The sequence below is a fragment of the Scyliorhinus canicula genome, chromosome 16 (assembly GCF_902713615.1).
Source record: "Scyliorhinus canicula chromosome 16, sScyCan1.1, whole genome shotgun sequence".
NCBI lineage: Eukaryota > Metazoa > Chordata > Chondrichthyes > Carcharhiniformes > Scyliorhinidae > Scyliorhinus > Scyliorhinus canicula.
In genome coordinates, this window is record NC_052161.1 from 141,324,006 (window position 1) to 141,343,432 (window position 19,427).

Consider the following 19,427-nt stretch of genomic DNA (forward strand, 5'->3'; position numbering starts at 1 on the left):
CCCCACCAGCAGCTCTGTCTGATCTGGGGAAAAAAATGCATTGTTGCATACTTACAATTATGATTTACAATTCCTTTTGAGTTTCTAAATGTCAGCTTGTCCTAATAGTTCAACACTTTCCTACAGTCTAGTCTATTCGCTGCGTCTTTCTCAACAGTATAATTCACTCCGGCTCAGTGTTGTTGATTCCGATGCTAAGCCAAATCGGTTTAACAAAAACCTGCTGATTATACAAACCCAGCACAATCCATGACCCAAATCCAGTTTCTGCCATAAGACATGCAATTTACATTTACATCATTGCCTCTCTCCATGTTAAACTAATGGAAAACTGGCATTTAAACAGAACAGAAACCTGCTTCCGTTTGTAGCTGGAGGTAAAATCACTTGAGATGTGATTTGAGAAATGAGAATTACAAAAATCACTTTGGTTCTTTTCTCTTACCCGAAGATTCTACTTTCCATTTCACAGATATAAATTAATCAAATTACATTAGCTGAAACGATTAATTTTACCATGAAGTTACAAATACAATGGATAAGTCATGTGGCAGCTCAAACTGACCTTGCTTGGGAACTACACTTTTTTGGTACAACATATCCCCTTCGACGCTTTCTTGAAAATCCAAATTACAGACATAGAACTGACCAACTAAATTTCTTGACAGTTAAATCCGTTCAAGAAACAAATTCACAATTGAGCATTTAATTCTTATTGAACAATTCTGTATTTTTGGAATTGCAGGTGAAAATTTACAATATGAACATTACAATGTAATTAGGCTGACAAAATTCACTGTCCAACTCGCCAAGATGACAATTTTATATGAAGTGAATACTTGGATCACTACTGCACTGGAGTTAAGTCTCAATTGCAAAACGGCTTCCAACCAGCATGTTGATTGGCCCATTTCTCTAAATTGGGTTTGCAGCTAGGCAATGACGTTAAATCCGTTAATCTTTTTTATGAAAAAATATGCCAGGGTCAATGCTATCAGAACCAGGTCTAATCCATAGGGCTGTCAGTACCATTTACTGCTCAGTGTAATGAATGTCCTCCATGTCATTTTAATCATACTAATTTACGCACTTACAGTGTAGCTTTAACTTTTTCTGCAGCTGATGCATCTAGTCAGATCGAATATACAATGGAGGTTAAATTTGAGGCTTGCTATGTCATTAATACTATTAATTCCTATCAATTGGCCCAGTGCTATGGTGATATTCCAATTATTCTAATGTGTTTAGGCACACTTATAGCACAGAGCCATAGACACTATGCATTGGTTCCATAATAATATTCACTATGCAAGCTCAGGTGGCACGGTAGCACAAGTGATTAGCACAGTGACTTCACAGCGCCAGGGTCCCAGGTTCAATTCCCCGCTGGGTCGCTGTCTGTGCGGAGTCTGCACATTCTCCCCGTGTCTGCGTGGGTTTCCTCCGGGTGCTCTGGTTTCCTCCCACAGTCCAAAGATGTGCAGGTTAGGTGGATTGGCCATGATAAATTGCCCCTAGTGACCAAAGGAGGGGTTATTGGGTTGCGGGGATAGGGTGGAAGTGAGGGCTTGGGTGGGTTGGTGCAGACTCAATGGGCCGGGTGGCCTCCTTCTGTACTGCATGTATGTTCTATGTTCTTGTTCTATGCTCTTATGGATTATAAATTTTGTTTTGAATTCTAATCACTGGTTAAGTAAATTTGACTTTATTTTCAGAAGGAGCGCACTCAGGAATCCAAAGGTCTTTTTCAAAGTCTGTACTACAATTGTGGTGACAGTCTTTAGAACTGAGACTACTGACAAGCCTTTATCATCAGTAAAATTAATGCTCTGGTGTCAAGATGTATTGCAAGAAAATTGCAGCGAGTGGAGGGTAATTTTTTTACTAATATCTACTCACTGGTGAATAGAAGGAAACCAGCTGCCATCCAATATTGTGGTCTGCTCTCAGTGGTGCACAGGCATTCATGGCTAAATTAAAGATAGTGCAAGGGCTTGACTATACTATTCTTAAAAACAGCAGATAGAAAAGAAATGAAATGTTTAAAACCAGTTCTCACAGGGCCTGAAGCCCTGAATTATTTTTAAATGCTTTACAATGTGTGTGTGCCGGTCAGAAAATACATAGCAAAGTGCATGTTACTTAACTTTTTAAAATAATCTTTATTGTCACAAGTATGCTTACATTAACGCTGCAATGAAGTTACTGTGAAAAGCACCTAGTCGCCACATTACAGCCCTATTCGGGTACACCGAGGGAGAATTCAGAATGTCCAAATCATCTAACAGCACGTCTTTCGGGACTTGTGGGAGGAAACCGGAGCACCCGGAGGAAACCCACACAGACACGGGGAGAATGTGCAGACTCCGCACAGACAGTGACCCAAGCCGGGAAATCGAACCAGAGACCCTGGTGCTGTGAAGCAACAGAGCTAACCACTGTGCTACTACTATCATTTAATGTGCTCTAAGACTACTGGATGCAACTTTTCATTTATTCGGCAAGATGTTTCAATTAATAAACTAAGTGAATATCAGTAATATGCAAACACAGCGAAGAGTCAAAATCCTGGAATGCCCTTCCTAACAGCACTGTGGGTGTACCTACACCACATGGACGGCAGTGGTTCAAGAAGGCAGCTCACCATTACCTTCTCAAAGGCAATTTAGGGGTGGACAATAAGTTAGCGATGTCCACATCCCAAGAATGAATGGAAAAGGACTGGTGTATAAACTATGAATAAGTGGAATAAGCCAACTGCCATGTCTGCTACACATTTTAAGATGGCTGGTCTAAACATTGGCATAAACAACCCCTTTAAAGCAATGCCAGTTTAGTGTCAAGTGACCGATAAATACCAGATTTCAATCACAATCATTATGCACAACCGAGATGTCAAGATTAACAGATCAAAAATAATGGGAATCGATGTGATATCAAATAACTAAATTTGGAGATGGGGATTTACAGGTTATCCAACAGTATATTGCAGAGTTAAAGTAATTTAGATCCCCAGCCATATGGTTGTCCATTAGGCACAATGAAGTGACATCCTTGCCCCCGAGTAAATTCGCCAACATTTCAAGGATTGCTATAAAAGCAAATTACTGCGGATGCTGGAATTTGAAACAAAAACAGAAAATACTGGATAATCTCAGCAGGTCTGGCTGCATCTGTGGTGAGAGAAGGGAAGCAATGTTGAGTCTGGATGCCCAGACTCGAAACATTAGCTCCCTTCTCTCACAGAAGCTGTCAGACCTGAGATTGTCCAGTATTTTCCGCTGTTTAAAGGGATTGAAGATCTGTATTCCTGCAACAGTTCACACAACCAGAGTACCCCAAAGCACTTTATATTCTATAACAATACTTCTGGAGTACAGTAATTGTTGGAAACACAAAAGCCATCTGTGCAAAGCAAGCTCTCATGAAAAGCACAATGATAATGACCAGATAATCATATTTTTTTTTAAACTTACAACTGTAAGAGCAGTCATGGATGCAATCAATGTGTCTCTGTTGTACTCACTTATGTAGTCATTTGCATTCATTCCAACTATACTCAGACTGAATTAGTCAACTTAGGTTACAGACGATGGCTAATTTGGAAGGTAATGATATTATGTACAATGAGCAATTGGGAATGGGGAGGAGAAAGGTAAAGCAAATAGAAAAGAAAAAATGAACACGATGAGGATAGATAGAGAAAGAACAAATGAAATACAAGTTTACTCTTCATCGAAATTCACAATCTCAAGAAGTGAACAATTAGTGGGCAAACACAAATCAAACTTTTAGCCAATTGGATCAAGGAAAGAAAATTATTTTAACAAAGCAGCACATAAGAATGCAAATGTTGACCCACATTTATTATGTTCACTATACAGAGCCAGTGGCTTGTCACAAAGGATAGGGCTAATTGTGGTGGACTACGTAGTAAGGATTGAAAGATTAGCCACAAACACCCCTCACTCCCAAGAGTACATTACAAGCAAAACATCTTTGGACTCTCAAAACCTTTAAGGATGGGGTTTAAGGGCACACATTTCCTTTTACCAAATTATTTGTCTTATGAAAAAAGTCGACATTTTCAATACAACCTAAAGTTTTCGCTTAAAAAAAATATTTTAAATGCACTCGTGATGCGCCTGAATAAAATTGAAAATTAATTAGTTACCTTTTATTGATCAAGTTCAATAACATCACAATTTTGCTAACAACGCACATGTTGGAAACCTCGGATGGAAGGTCAACAATGTGAAATGTTAATTCTGTTTCTACACAGATGCTGTCTGGCCTGCTATGTATTTCCAGCACTTTATTTTCATTTCATAACACTTGCCTGTTATTGAACTGACTACCATTTCTGGTGTCTGTGTTGAGAGGAAAAAGTGTGAAAACGAGGTTGGAAATATGGACCAAGACATTAGAATATAGAAGAATGGGCTGATCAGGATGCTCCACCCTTACACAGAAATCTGGTTTCTATTGAATTCACAGAATGGCACATCAAATACTTATTATGGTAATCATTTTTCAATTCTACTTCACGTTATTATCTAATCAACACATTATTTAATTCGCTGATGCTGTTACTCAACAGGGTATATTTATGAAAGCCACACAGTTCATTATTCAGGAGGTCCAATGGTATGAATATCAATTTTGCCAATAAACATTCAGTCCATCAAAATTCTAACTTTAAATGGTTTTCATGGGAGTTAAAAGTCATGTTCAAATACTGGATTGTGCATTTTGAGTACATTATCCATTCTCCCAAGTGCCCTACATAATAATTTTTCCTTTATTTAGGGAATTTTACCCCTAGCATTGGGTAGATATACATTATAAGCTGCTGACACCTGGAAGCTTTTTGTCCCATCCATTCCCGAAGCACAGGACTTGTGCAACCAGTGATAATTTGATGAACACAGGAAGTCACTTTCTAACCATAGAATAATAATCTTTATCGTCACAAGCAGGCTTACATTAACACTGCAATGAAGTTACTGTGAAAAACCCCTAGTCGCCACACTCCGACTTTTCAGGTGCAGAGGGAGAATTCAGAATGTCCAAATTACCTAACAGCACATCTTTCGGGACTTGTGGGTGGAAACTGGAGCACCCAGAGAAAACCCAAGTAGAAACAGGGAGAAATCCACAGACTCCACAGTGGCCCAAGCCAGAATCAAACCTGGGACCCTGGAGCTGTGAAGCAACAGTGCCAACCACCGTGCTACAGTGCTGCCCATATGGAGTGTGGAAGGGAGTCGTTCAGCCCATCGTGTCTGCACTGACCCTCTGAAAGAGCACCCTATCTAGACCCATGCCCTCACCCTAACCCTGTAAACCCCCCCAGGCCAACCCAGCAGATCGACATTACGGTTGTTGCAGACAACACGAATGCTTGCTTCGGGAACAAACTTCAACTTATACTCCATGGGAAACCTTGGCTTAAAGCCTCCAGATTGGACCTGAAGTTATTCCCTATATATGCAAAGTGCTGGTCAAGATGCAACATATGCAAAGTGCTGGTCAGTTATAAAGCAAGAACAAAATGCTGGAAAAACTCAGTAGGTCAGGTAGCATCGGAAGACAGAAACGGTTAATGCCTCATGTTGATGACCTTTCATCAGAACTCTTGTCCCAATTCTGTTTTGATGGCTGATGAAAGGTCATCAACCGAAAGCAGCAATTCGGTTTCTCCACATATACAAGCCTGGCCTCCCACATTTCTCCAGGTCTGTGTGTTCTTATTTCAGATTTCCAGAATTCACTGTATTTTGCTTTAGCGCCTAGGTCCCAGGTTCGATCCCGGCTCTGGGCACTTTCCGTGTGGAGTTTGCACATTCTCTCCGTGTTTGCGTGTCTCACCCCCATAACCCAAAGATGTGCAGGTTAGGTGGACTGACCACACTAAAATTGCCCCTTAATTGGAAAAATGTATTGGGTACTCCAAAATTACCCAGATATGATCCCTATTCAGATTTCATGCTGACAAAGATTGACACGAGGAATAGCAATCCAGAGGAGCTAAAATCCATGGAATCACACCTAGAACATCACTTTACACTCCTCAACACTCAAAGTATTGGCCAATAAAATTCTTCCGAAGCAAGGTCACTGCTCAGGTTCACGCAGATTTAATGTCAATCTGCAAAGCGAGGTCCTACAAACAACACTGGTTAGATAAACTGCTTTAGTGGTATTAGATGACGGACACCACAAGATGTCTTTCTTCTTCCCCAATAATGCTATTGGAGTTGTGTCCAACTCAGCAGGCAAAAGGTGCCTCAGTTTCATGTCTTAGATGGGAAGGAGAAATTTGGAAACGCGTGCAGGTAAAAACGAGTGCCACGATTTACTTATTCTGTATGTTGATGTTAATTAAGCTTTTGAAAACATCACACTTAAATGTTGAACAGTATAGTTATTACTGGAGATTTTTTTATACATCGTTCATTGTTCTCATTGACGTTACAAGCAACAATTCTAAATAATTCCAAAATCCGAAATGAAAGTTAAGTGACGGAAAAATATCTGGTCAGGCAGATTCCTTGGAGAGAGAAACAGAGTTAACATTTCAGGTGAAAGGACATTGACCTGAAACACTGGCTTTCAAAAATGCACATTACAGATAAATATTTAAGAGCTATCAAATAAATGCTTGTTCAAATTATACTTAAAAATGTACTTAAGCTACCAAACAAAAATATTAACGAGAGGTCTAAATATAACATAACTCAAAATATATTTTCGCTATATATTTCACGTGATTGAGAACCATGGGATAGAGTAGAAGAAAAACAGCTGCACAGAGCTGGCAGTGAAAGAAGAGGCTTTCGTTCAGGTTGTGCTTTCACATTCCTGGCATTGACAGCTAGGTCTCTATAGTGTCTGAATAATAAGCTCCGTAAATTCAATTTAAAATCACTGTTGCCTGGTTTTAAGTCAGGTCTTAGCGACAAAAAAAAGTATTATTGTACTGTTGCACCAAAGGGAGATGATGTGTTTCAAAATAAACAGAGTTTAACTAAATCATGAATAGAAGTTAAAATTAAAATTAATATGAATTACATGTTGTAAAGAGTTTGCACCAAAATTCCAGCAGACTTTAAAAAAAACTATCCATGGGATGTTTTGTTGCCTAGCTTCAACTCTGTTGAAGGTGGTAGTGAGCAGTCTTCTAAAAATGTTGCATTCCTTCAAGCGTAGATATGTCCGCTATGGCATTAGGAATTGAGAGTTTTCACCCAGCAGCAAAAGAATGGTGACCATAAGACCATGGAAGCAGAATTAGGCCTCGACCCAGAATCTGCCCCATCATTCAATCATGGCTGATATTTTTCTCATTCCCATTCTCCTGCTTTCTCCCCCGATACCCTAATTAATCAAGAACCTATTTATCTTAAATTCACTCAGTGATTTGGCCTCCACAGCCTTCTGCGGCAAAGAGTTCCACAGATTCACCATCCTCTGGCTGAAGAAATTCCTCCTCACCTCAGTTTTAAAGGATCGCCCCTTTAGTTTGAGATTGTGTCCTCTGGTTCTAGTTTTTCTTACAAGTGGAAACATCCTTTCCACGTTCACTCTATCCAGGCCTCTCCGTATCCTATAAGTTTCAATAAGATTCCCCCCTCATCCTTCCAAACTCCAATGAGTACAGAGCCCTCAACCATTCCTCATACGACAAGCTGTTCATTCCAGGAATTATTCTTGTGAACCTCCTCTAGACCCTTTCCAAGGCCAGCACGTCTTTCCTTAGATATGGGGCCCAAAACTGCTCACAATACACCAAATGGGGTCTGACCAGAGCCTTATACAGCCTCAGAAGTGCATCCCGGGTCTTGTATCCTAGCCCTCTTGACATGAATGCTAACATGGTCCCAAATCAGGATGGTGTGCAGCTGGAAACAGAATGCATCTGCTACCTGTGTTCTTCCAAAGTGGTAGAGGTTGCTGTAGTGAGGTGGCAGTCATTGGAAGTGTATTCAAATAGTCACTGATATTTTGATGAAACATCTCATGTGAAATACTAACCGTTCCCCTCCACAGATGCTGCCTGACACGGTTAGGTGAGTAAGTTTGGAAGTTGCTGGCGGAGGCTTAGCGAATTGCTGCTGTGCATCTTGTAAATGGTATATACTGTCACAGCGCACCAGTGGTGGAGGGAATGAATATTTAAGGTGGCGGACGGGATATCCATTATACGGGTTGATTTGTATGATCATGTTAAATTTCTTGTTTTGTTGCTAGACCTGCCATCAACCAGACAAGTGGCATATTCCATTACATTCCTGACTTTTGCCTTGTAGAGATGGTGGACAGGCTTTGGGGAGTCAGGCAATAAGTGATGCATGGCAGAATTCCACGCCTCTGACCTGTTCTTTGTAGCCACAGTATGTATGTATGTATATATATCGCGCACACACACACCTCCACGTCAAACCATCCACCTGCCACCCTGCCATGGCACTATTCATTCTCCATAAATGAAGTGAAGGGTACCCAAAATGTACTCCCTCCGTCAATGCATGGATTACAGCACAGTTTTTTAAAAAAGGCAAAGCTAGGTAAATGCTGCACAAATCTTGTGCCTCACTACTAATAGTGTGTGTGTGTGTGTGTATACATATATATATATATATATATAATATATATATATATATATATAAATAATATTATAAACACACATACATTCATAAGCTAGAGTAATAATGTAATAGTGCTATTAAGAAATGCTATTCTGGTAATTCTCACTAAGAACTAGTAAAACTCAATCCAGTGACATCAAAACAAATATTGCTGGAAATACTCGGGTCAGGCAGCATCTGTGGAGGGAAACAGAGTTTAACAGTTCAAGTGGAAGACAATCTTACAGCAAAATATCCAGTGACTTGAATTCAATGCTATGATAAAATTCAATATTGTACTGTTCTATAGAACATTTTGAAACCACTTCCAGTGCCTGCCACCTCACTATATAAACATACTATTACATGTCAAATTGAACATGAGGTAAACATGCTGGGAGCAGATGGTCAAGTATCAGTGAAGCATTACTGAAAAGAGTCTAGAAATAGCTTGGATGCAACCAGAAGCCAACAATTACAAAAATACTAGACTGCAGAATTTCCAGTTTGGCTCCATAGTTCTCCCCGGCCCTTAAAAAAGTTCACTCTTTTTTTTTTTTTAAAATTTAGATTACCCAATTATTTTTTCCAATTAAGGGGCAATTTAGCGTGTCCAATCCACCTACTCTGCACATTTTTGGGTTGTGGGGGCGAAACCCACGCAGACACGGGGAGAATGTGCAAACTCCACACGGACAGTGACCCAGAGCCGGGATCGAACCTGGGACCTCAGCGCCGTGAGGCGGTTGTGCTAACCACTAGGCCACCGTGCTGCCCAAAAAAGTTCACTCTTTATACATCCTATCTGGTTTACTTCAGTTTTGATTTGAGACTTAATTCATAGAATTGCAGAATCAGTGAACATTCACTTCTAGAACAAGAGGCCGTGGATTTTACGAAAAATCCATGTTCAAGAAAGCGTGAGGAGGAATTTTTTTTTTTTTAAACATTGAGTGATGGTGTGGACCTAATTCTCCACAAGGGTGGAAGCAGAAACAGTGATTTCAAAAGGAAATTGGTTGAGCACTTGAAGGAAATAAACCTGCAGGGCTTGGGGGATTTAATCTGGGCGGGGGGGCATGGATTCAATGGGCCTAATGCCTCCCTCTGTGCCTTAAACAATGTAACTACGGATGGAACTCGAGAGGGATGCTGCCCGACAATCCTGTCATAGCTTTGGCCTTTCCAAGCCCCACGGATGGTGATAATATCCTGCAATTCATCAAAAATCCTGAACTTTATCCCCATGATTATGCCGCTGATTCTACGCTCGTCTTTTTTCCTGACAAGGATGTACGATGTATGAACAGAGGCAGTTGTCGCCTGTTATCCTGTTATGGGGCAAACCATGCTGAATTAGTAGTGAGGCACAAGGTTTGTGCAGCATTTATCTAGCTTTGCTATTTTTTCTACTGTGCTGTAATCCATGCATTAATGAAGAGGGAGAACATTTTGGGTACCCCTCACTTCATTTATGGAGAATGAGTAGTGCCATGACAGGGTGGCAGGTGGATGGTTTGACGTGGAGGTGGATGGTATTGCCAAGTCATCATTCTGGGGTGGGGAAACACCCCCCCCCCCCGCAGTTAGAACTATTTTTCTTTTGTATTTTTGTTATTTTGGGATTATGGAATCTGTGCTCAACTCCTCTTCAAATCATGTATCCTAGAGAAGACTGGGTTCGTTGCGATTCTTCTTTGTGGTTGGCGAAGTAGTGAGTAATGGCGCATGCAGGCGTACAGTCGATTAATCCTGGATTGGCTTGTCTTCCAATATTCACTTGGCAGCATGGGTGGCGGCAGTGGTCACTTGATTGATTTGGATTGGATTTGTTTATTGTCACATGTACCGAGGTACAGTGAAAAATATTTCTGCGGGCAGCTCAGCAGATCATTAAGTACATGAAAAGAAAAGGAACTAAAAGAAAATACGTAATAGGGCAACACAAGATACACAATGTAACTACATAACACTGGCATCGGGTGAAGCATACAGGAGTGTAGTGTTAATGAGGTCAGTCCACAAAAGGGTGGTTTAGGAGTCTGGTAACAGCGGGGAAGAAGCTGTTTTTAAGTCTGTTTGTGCGTGTTCTCAGACTTTTGTATCTCCTGCCTGGTGGAAGAAATTGGAAGAGTGAGTAAGCCAGGTGGTAGGGGTCATTTATTATGCTGCCTGCTTTCCCTAGGCAGCGAGAGGTGTAGATGGAATCAATGTATGCGAGGCAGGTTTGTGTGATGGACCGGGCTGTGTTCACGGCTCTCTGAAGTTTCTTGCGGTCTTGGGCCGAGCAGTTGCCATACCAGGCTGTGATGCAGCCAGATAGGATGCTTTCTATGGTGCATCTGTAAAAGTTGATAAGAGTTAATGTGGACATGTCGCATTTCCTTAGTTTCCTGAGGAAGTATAGGCGCTGTTGTGCTTTCTTGGTGGTAGCGTCGACGTGGGTGGACCAGGACAGATTTTTTGGAGATGTATACCCCATGGATTTTGAAACTGCTAACCATCTCCACCACGGCCCCGTTGATGCTGACAGGGGTGTGTACAGTACTTTGCTTTCTGAAGTCAATGACCAGCTCTTTAGTTTTGCTGGCATTGAGGGAGAGATTGTTGTCGCTGCACCACTCCACTAGGTTCTCTATCCCTCTCCTGTATGCTGACTTGTCGTTATTCGAGATCCGGCCCATTAATTATACTTTATTGTCACAATTATGAAGTTACTGTGAAAAGCCCCTAGTCGTGACATTCCGGCACCTGTTCGGGTAAGCCAGTACAGGAATTGAGCCAGCACTGCTGGGCTTGTTCTGCATTAGAAACCAGCTGTCTAACACACTGAGCTAAACCGGACACTATGGTCATATCGTCAGCAAACATGTAGATGAGTTGGAACCAAATTTTGCCACACAGTCGTGTGTGTATAGGGAGTAGAGTAGGGAGCTAAGTACACAGCCTTGCTGGGCCCCGGTATTGAGAACTATTGTGGAGGAGGTGTTGTTGTTTATTCTTACTGAGTAGGTTCGGGCAGGAGTAACTGTGCTTACCTGGGTTGGATGGAGGAGGTTACCCATCCCAGAGTTGTCCTCTTCGGGAGGGGGGGGGGGGGTCTCTTTCTTGAGATAGCGCTCCAAAGGGGAAGTAGCAACTTGTGGGCTGCAGGGTTTGAGAGCGAGTGCTGTGGATTGGCTTTGTTGGGAGTCTTTAATCTGTTTGACGATCGGCTGGGTGGGGGAGTTAGGCACCCTCCTCAAAGTGGTCTTGTATATAGACTTTCAGATTGCCCTCCTCCTCGAAGCCTGGACTCTCCTTGGGAGGCAGTGTCCGGGTTCTGATGAGGCTAGGCTGTTCTACTCCTAGTGTCCTTTTTGCCAAAGTGTATGGTACTGGGCCTTGTCTGGCATTCTTTGGCTAATTCTTGCGTTCCTCACTTTTTAGGGTTCTCTTTCCTTACATGGGTAGGTAGAATGCAGATACAGACCCCATTTTGGTACATTCGATCTAAGGGGGTTCCCCTTATCCTGGGGAGGGGCGGGAAGATAATCTTGATGATCCTCCTTGTTGGTAGGGTTTCCTTGGTGGAGGATGGTGTAAATCTTCCAGTGTTGACAGGCTGGAGCAGTACCTCCGACGTAGCTAGCGTGTGGGGTCATTTGTGTAAACAACCCTGATATTGGGGGATGGATCTGTATAAGAGTGTAAAATGACAAGCCAGGTCTTGGGTGGAGGGCGGTATCCTGTTGCTCCCCTATGCTTGGGATGTTCCGTTTTAGCCTAGAGGTCTTGGGAGGCTCGAATGAGCAGTTTTTTTTGCTCGTGTATAGTGGTGAGGGGTGTGCGTCATGGGACTGGCTCATGGCTACATCCTGGTAGCCCGGGATCCTCTGCTCTTGTGGTATCTTTTTCTCCCATCGTTGTTAGAGTGTTGGGAGATGCCAACCATGATTTCAATCTGAGCCACTGTATGAATATTTGCTGGTCCTCCCTGTATAAAGTGTGTGAAATGATGATTGCTCTGTACTGTGCTGGATTTTTGGGTATTTGCTGCGCCTTGTGGTTATATTCTCTTAGAACTGATGTTCTCATAATTTCTTTCTGAGGTTAGTTCTTCATTATTATTGAGTTAAAGAATTGTTGACTGGTTCCTGCAAAGGTACAGACAGGTCTTGTATCCAAGAAAAAGATCATAATGGGTTAATGATGCTTCTGCTAAGGAGTAAATGGAGAGGTTCTACCAAAGATGGCAGCTGGAACCGTTATTGGTTAGGTTGGGGAACTGGGCAGGGCATGGGGGTTTGTTTATTGTATTATTGTTTCTGCATAAAATTTGAAAAATGTGAATAAAAATATTTTTAAAAACATCGATGCCTCTGGTATGATTGGAGTGGGGGGAGGGGGGGGGAAGCTTTGGTGCATGCCTGAACATAGCACAAAGATCTTACCCTATATTCTCGTGGGCTGTACATGGGAGGGTGTGCACATCATTTTACTATGTTGTTATGGCCTTATCTTCTTCTCCATCATTCTCTAGTTTATCTACTGGCACATCCAGAGGCACCAAGTTTAATAATTAAGCTGAACCAACTGAGTTGTTGCTCTCATGCCCTTTTCTGTATTCATGCTGAGCTGCAGCATTTATGAGGGTTTGTAAAAATGAAAAAAACTTTGATAAAAATATGTACTAAAAAAGTTTCAGCAGAAACAGCACTAAGCCATATCTGGACCTTTTGAAGCAGTCCGTTTAAATTATCCATACTGTAAAGGTTTGTGTTTCAGCATGCTTCCCTCTCCAAAGTCAACAGCCTTGAAACAAAAATTACTCCTTCCACCACTAAAGCACCACAGCTTTACTTTTTAAAAGAGAATTGCTACAAATACATGAGTGACATGCACACTCTCACTCCCCAGGTGATAAAAAAAATTCAGATACTTAAATAAATCTGGAAGAAGTTATCGGGGTGACCATGAAACTACTCTTATTGTAAAAAGCAATCCAGTTCACAAATGTCCTTTAGGAAAGGAAATCTGCCTTATTTAGTCTGGCTTTATGTAACTCTAGAACAACAACGTGGTTGACTCTTAACCACCTTCTGAAATGTCATAGAAAGCCACTCAAGATGAGAGGAGTATTGTCACATTATCAAGGCCAATAGGGATGGACAATAAATGCTGGCCGTGCCGTATGAATGGAATGCATTAAGAAGCAGCACCATAACAGTCTCTGCTAATCTACAGATTACAGTACTGCGCATCTAACCTCAGCAATTAAATGAAATTGAAGAGTGACTGCCATTGTTTTTATTTGTCAACTGCAGAAATGAAGTCAATGCTGAGCACTATTTTGTTCTTCGCAAACTTGTTTAGTAGTTTCGCCATTGCTTGGCCACAAGTATTTGAAGATTCCACACACCATCATTTAATTTGTATAAAATCAAAATGGACTCCTTAGCTTTAATTACAAATGACCAGATCTAAAAGTGGCAATGTGATGATGAACAGGACAGTTTTAGGTGCAGTGCTCCTTTCCACAAAGGCAGCCCATCAAGATTCAGTTTTGTGCAGGAAACTGGCCAATTCAAAGAGCTCACGAATCTGCAGAGACCCATGGAACAACAGCAGGTTGTGGATCATCCTCTGCTGAAAGGAGGGGGAAAGAGTTGAGAATGTGATCACATATAAGTTGTCCAATGTGACATGCTTCAGGAAGGTCTAGTTCGGAAAAGTAGAAGCCAACGCACAATGTTGTGATAGAAATAAAATGTTTGCTGCCTTGCATGCTCTGAAATTATATCCAAATTTACTTTTGTTATGACAATAGTCTTGCTGAACAGAGTAGTGTGCATGGAATGAGAAACGTCAAGCTAGCCATCAAACCAGTTCTCTTCATAAAATGTCAATACCATAGACATTATGCAGACAAATTATTTTAGTTATGTTTACTCAGCAATACCTACATTTGCTAGATTCTGGAGATAACAGGCTACATCTGGAAGATGTCCAATTATCAACAGTTAATAAAAATATATGTAGCACAATTACAATCTTTATATTTCATATTTCCATGCAACTTACATAAATTTTGAAAAGATTCGAAGTCTTATGCAGCTGAACAATGTTACCAGAGTTCTATTGTCAACTGCCTTACCCCGAATGCACAATTGTTATTAGAAAAAATGATCTTGCACAATAATTTTGCTTATCTGAATAAAAGAATTGCTCTTCAGCAAAAGTCATTCTACAGAAAGGAAACATATACACAGACTGCAACTCAAGCTCTCAAACTGCTAGGTAGCAAGGCGCAAAGGAGACACTACCTTGAGTTTCACAACTTTCATTCAGCTATCAGCTTAATCTTGGCATATTCAAATTATATAGTACAAGGATTTCAGAAATATAAGCCCAAAGAGCTGCTCCAATGGCCACTTTACACTCGACTATCTGGATCTATTATGTTGGTTTAAAAGTCCATTTGACTGGAGCAGTCTACGCCCAAAGTGTTGAATTTCCTTTGCTCACAACTGTTCTGGGGCTGATCAGTGTCCAGGTTTTCAGGTGTACAGCAACCAGGAGTGGCCAGGCAGTTAACTGAAGCCTGACCTAGCTAGCTGCTGCTGCAGTAGTTACTTTAAACTATTCCACCCAAATTGAAGCCATGCATGTTCCTGCACTGTTGTAGTAATGGACAAATATTTTATCAATAAAAGTCCAAGTTGACCTAAAAATGCAAATGGTGGGACTGTTGAAAACTTAGGCTAAACAAGTCACCTTTAAAAAAAAAATAAATTTAATGTACCCAATTCATTTTTTTTTCCAATTAAGGGCCAATTTAGTGTGGCCAATCCACCTATCCTGCACATCTTTTGGGTTGCGGGGGCGAAACCCTCGCAAACACGGGGTGAATGTGCAAACGCCACACGGACAATGACCCAGAGCCGGGATTGAACTTGGGACCTCAGTGCCATGGGGCAGCAATGCTAACCACTGTGTCACCGTGCTGCCCTTAAACAAGTCATCTTCAGTAGAGAATAAGATTGAAGAAAAATCCTGACCATACAGTATGCTTCTAGGTGCTATGGAAAGACAAACATTTATGCATTTAACCTGCCTTTGCAAGTCATGGAGAAGTAATTAATGGATTAAAGCATTTCAAGGGGTTTAGACATAATAAGGAGTTGTACAAAATCAAGTATTCTATTCGTTCTTAATTTCTGTTATTTAATTGTGAGACTGTGTAATAAATGTTTTGTTGCTCAGTGTTAAAAATCCAAGACAAATTTCTGCTGCTTGGAAAGATGAGGGCTAAATGTTAAATACACATGTCCAAGATACAAGAGTTACCACTACTAGGCTCAGCTATAGTAGCGATACCCGGAGGATGTAATACTAACCACTTTGCTGACCTTGAGCCTGACACAAGTAGTATGTGAAACTATCAGGGAAGAGGGGTTGTGTGATTGCTCTGGTGAATCTTCCGGATAATTGTATTTCACCGACAGAAGTACCAACAAACAAATAATGTCTACTGCAAATTTAGAAGCTGATGTCAACTAATGATTCTTCAAAATTGGTTCTAGAATTTTGTTATAATACATAGAACGGCAACAGTCGCCTGACTCACTGACAATGGAATGTAGCACCATCTTACACTTTTGCACTCCCAGGATATGGTACATCTGAGAGTATGTTGAGAGTACAAAGTAGCCATTTTTTGAACTGAAGTCTATGCCCAAAATCCAAGACACCTTTGTAGCTTTTGCCACTGGAGCTGTATTTATGTAAGATTATGCAAGAATCAATGAGAAAAGTCAGATAGACATAATGATGGGAGTTGTGTTACATGCTAAATGGATAAAGCTACATTCATAGACCAAATCTAACTGCAACCTGATTTACACATTACACCCACCGGCAGTTTTCAACCCAACAGACAGCTTAGCAAGTACTCAAGTTACACCACAGAGCTGACTCGCAGCTCACTTTGAAAAATAAACTCCATAATACTGCATTTCAATGATTAAAAGGAAATAGAGCTAATCCACCTAAAATTGTGGTATTTTTGGCAAGTGCGTTTGACCTATTTTATAGGCACAGTACCTTTAATACATAAAACAATTTGACTGTCACAATATCAGGAGCACAAGCACAAATTGCAATTTTTAGATTAACATATAAAGGTTTTGTCTATCTAACTACAGAAGTTCATGATCCAGCGCAATTGCAGGATCCCCATAGCTAATTGGCAAATAACGAGCTGCATGCTGCTGATTGCCTCTCTGCTCGCACATGCCTTTCCAACATCTCCACCAACATTCAATTGCTTCTATCAGCGAGTATCAGCTGGTACTGCAGTGCTGATTAATGCCACTCCCAAACATGCAACCAGGCTTTGTATCATTCTATTTTGCTGGCACTACCCAAGGTTGCTTTTGGTGGGATCACTGCAGATTAAGGAAAGAGTGTCTTCAGTGCTACCTCTACGGTTGGTTGTGATATGTGGCAGACCTAGCAGTTAGTTGCATGCAGCTGCTTGGAAAATCTGAGGGGCAGCAGAGCAGCTGTTAGATTACCTAGTGCAGCACCCAAAACAAAAATGGCAGCTCAAACAGGAAAGAAATCACTAGAAGCTACAACGCCCACTGATCTCCCATCATTAGCTAATAATTTTTATGAATATTTGAAAATGCAAACAATCTGCACATTGATAATTGATGCTCCACTTACTAAAAAGTGTGCCTTGCTGCTCATTAGGGTCAAGACGATTAAATGTTCTTTACTATACATTACAGTAAATTGATGCATTTAGTTTAATTTAAATGTGCATTATAGCACAAATTTCACAGCCATTGGGTACACAGGAAAATCCCACAAACAGAAATGAGACAAATTCATCTTAATCTGATTACAAGATGTTTGTTGAACAGTCAACGTTGATCAGGGCACCAGAAAAACTCTTCAAATAGTGCTTTCAAATCTTGAACTTCCATTTGAACGGATAGTTAAAGCCTGGGTTTAGTGCCTTATCCAAAGGACTTGTACCCACCCGCCCCCAACCAAGTGGCACATGCTCAGCACTGCACTGGATTGTCAGTCCAGAATTATGAGGTTTGAAGTCTCAACTTCTAACTCAGACAATACTACCAAGCCACGCTGACAATGTACCATAATTCCCGACAGATACTCTGAAGTAGTATCTTGCGGGGCTGGTTTAGCGGTGGGCTAAGACAGCTGGTTTGTAATGCAGAACAAGACCAGCAGCGCGGGTTCAATTCCCGTTCCAGCCTCCCCGAACAGGCGCCGGAATATGGCAACTAAGGGCTTTTCACAGACTTCATTGAAGCCTACTTGTGACAATAAGCGGTTATTATTATTATTAAGACGGTCAAGAGGAGACTTGATAAGGCTATTCAAAATTATGGATGGTTTTGAAGAGTAAATAAGGAGAAACTGTTTCCTTTAGCAGAAGTCAGAAACCAGAAAAAAGATTGAAGATTATTTACAAAAGAACCAGAAAGGACATGGGATTTTTTTAAGAAGCAAAGGTGAGTTGTGATCGGGAAATGTGCTACCCTAAGGGTGGAGGTAACAGATTCAATGGTACAGGGAAGACGACAAAACGGAGTGATTTTTTTTTTTTGCGACAAGGAATCATGCACACATCATAGTGCAAAGTGACTGCAGGGTGAGGGGTCAGAAAATTAAAGCTTTTTTTTTTAAAGATCTGAATGAAATGTAAATGCTTCCAGGCCAGTTCAAATGGGTGAAACTATTAAACTTCAAGTGGATAGACACATTAGCTTTCCCTTTACCTTCTATTACAGTCAAGACTGTGGACCAACGCACATGAATAAAATCAAAGTGACCTCAGCATTTCAACATTTCTGTCTTTGATGTAGTTAATACAGGATGAAGTAAATACCAACCCCAGAATATGACCTTGCTGGATTATGCCCATGCAAAGCGAAGCAAAGGATTACAGAGAAAGGGAGACAGGTCCAAAAATATTTTAAAAGGCAGGATTCCATAATCAATAAGTCAGAATCTAATCCCTGGCAGTAACATTCAAAAAGGAAATGGATAAATATTTGGAGAAAAATTTACAGAGCTGTGGGGAAAGATGTGAGTGAACTGACTAGGTAGCTCTACCAAAAAACTGTCATAGGTACAACAGGCCGAATGGGCTTTTTCTGTTCAGGACCCCATGATTAACTAAACAGAAATTAATTTTGTGGGACATGCCTCGTTTCTGAAAGAAATATTTTTGATTTGAAATTGCAATTTTTTCCCCCAATCCACACCAGTCAGTCAGTACCCATGGAACCATAAGGGTCCGTGTGGGTTCACGTCCCACTTCAGATTCTAGAGTGCAAAATTTTGGCCGATACTTATGGCAGCGCCCTCACCTCTGGGTCAGAAACTGAAGTTTAAGTCCTGCTCGGGAACTTGATGGCTATGAGAAGTGGGTAGGTTCATAACATAGCCAAATAGGCAGACAAGAGTGTTTACTGGTCAGCCATACTGCAGAAAGCAATAGCAAACCACTACAGCACTTTGTTAAACATAATCATGGACCAATCCAATAGAAGTCCGTGGTCGCCACTGCCTTCTTAGAGCATGGTACCTGAAAGGGGAGGTTACGTGCATGTTTTATTCAGAAGTACAAGTCTGATTAGGTTTAGGTTATGTTTATGTCACTAATCAAATACTGCAAAAAATCTTTTCTTTGAAAGAAAGGGCAGACCAGGCATCATGAAATGATCACAACATGCCACAGCACTGCATAACAATGTTTCAGCAATAGCCAAAATC

At 41.0% G+C, this 19,427-nt stretch overlaps 2 protein-coding genes across 4 annotated transcripts in view; one reads left to right on the top strand and one right to left on the bottom strand.

Annotated features, from left to right (window-relative positions):
* LOC119979500 (guanine nucleotide-binding protein G(I)/G(S)/G(T) subunit beta-1) overlaps positions 1 to 19,427 on the bottom strand; it is an 82,694-nt gene that overhangs the window by 32,660 nt on the left and 30,607 nt on the right. The window contains exon 1 of one of the 3 annotated variants that reach the window (XM_038821808.1): positions 566 to 757. The exons of 1 other annotated variant lie outside the window; for it this stretch is intronic. The gene's annotated coding sequence lies outside the window, so the exon portion shown is untranslated. Of the gene's footprint in view, positions 1 to 55; positions 210 to 565; positions 758 to 19,427 lie in introns of those variants that run through there. One more of the 3 variants, XM_038821807.1, reaches the window with a different exon arrangement.
* The window catches only part of LOC119979501 (calglandulin-like), a 129,154-nt gene continuing 115,916 nt past the window's right edge, over positions 6,190 to 19,427 (top strand). Inside the window, exon 1 of the mRNA XM_038821810.1 lies at positions 6,190 to 6,338. Within this exon, the coding sequence (XP_038677738.1) occupies positions 6,210 to 6,338 (129 nt within the window). The 5' untranslated portion in view covers positions 6,190 to 6,209. The remainder of the gene's footprint in view (positions 6,339 to 19,427) is intronic.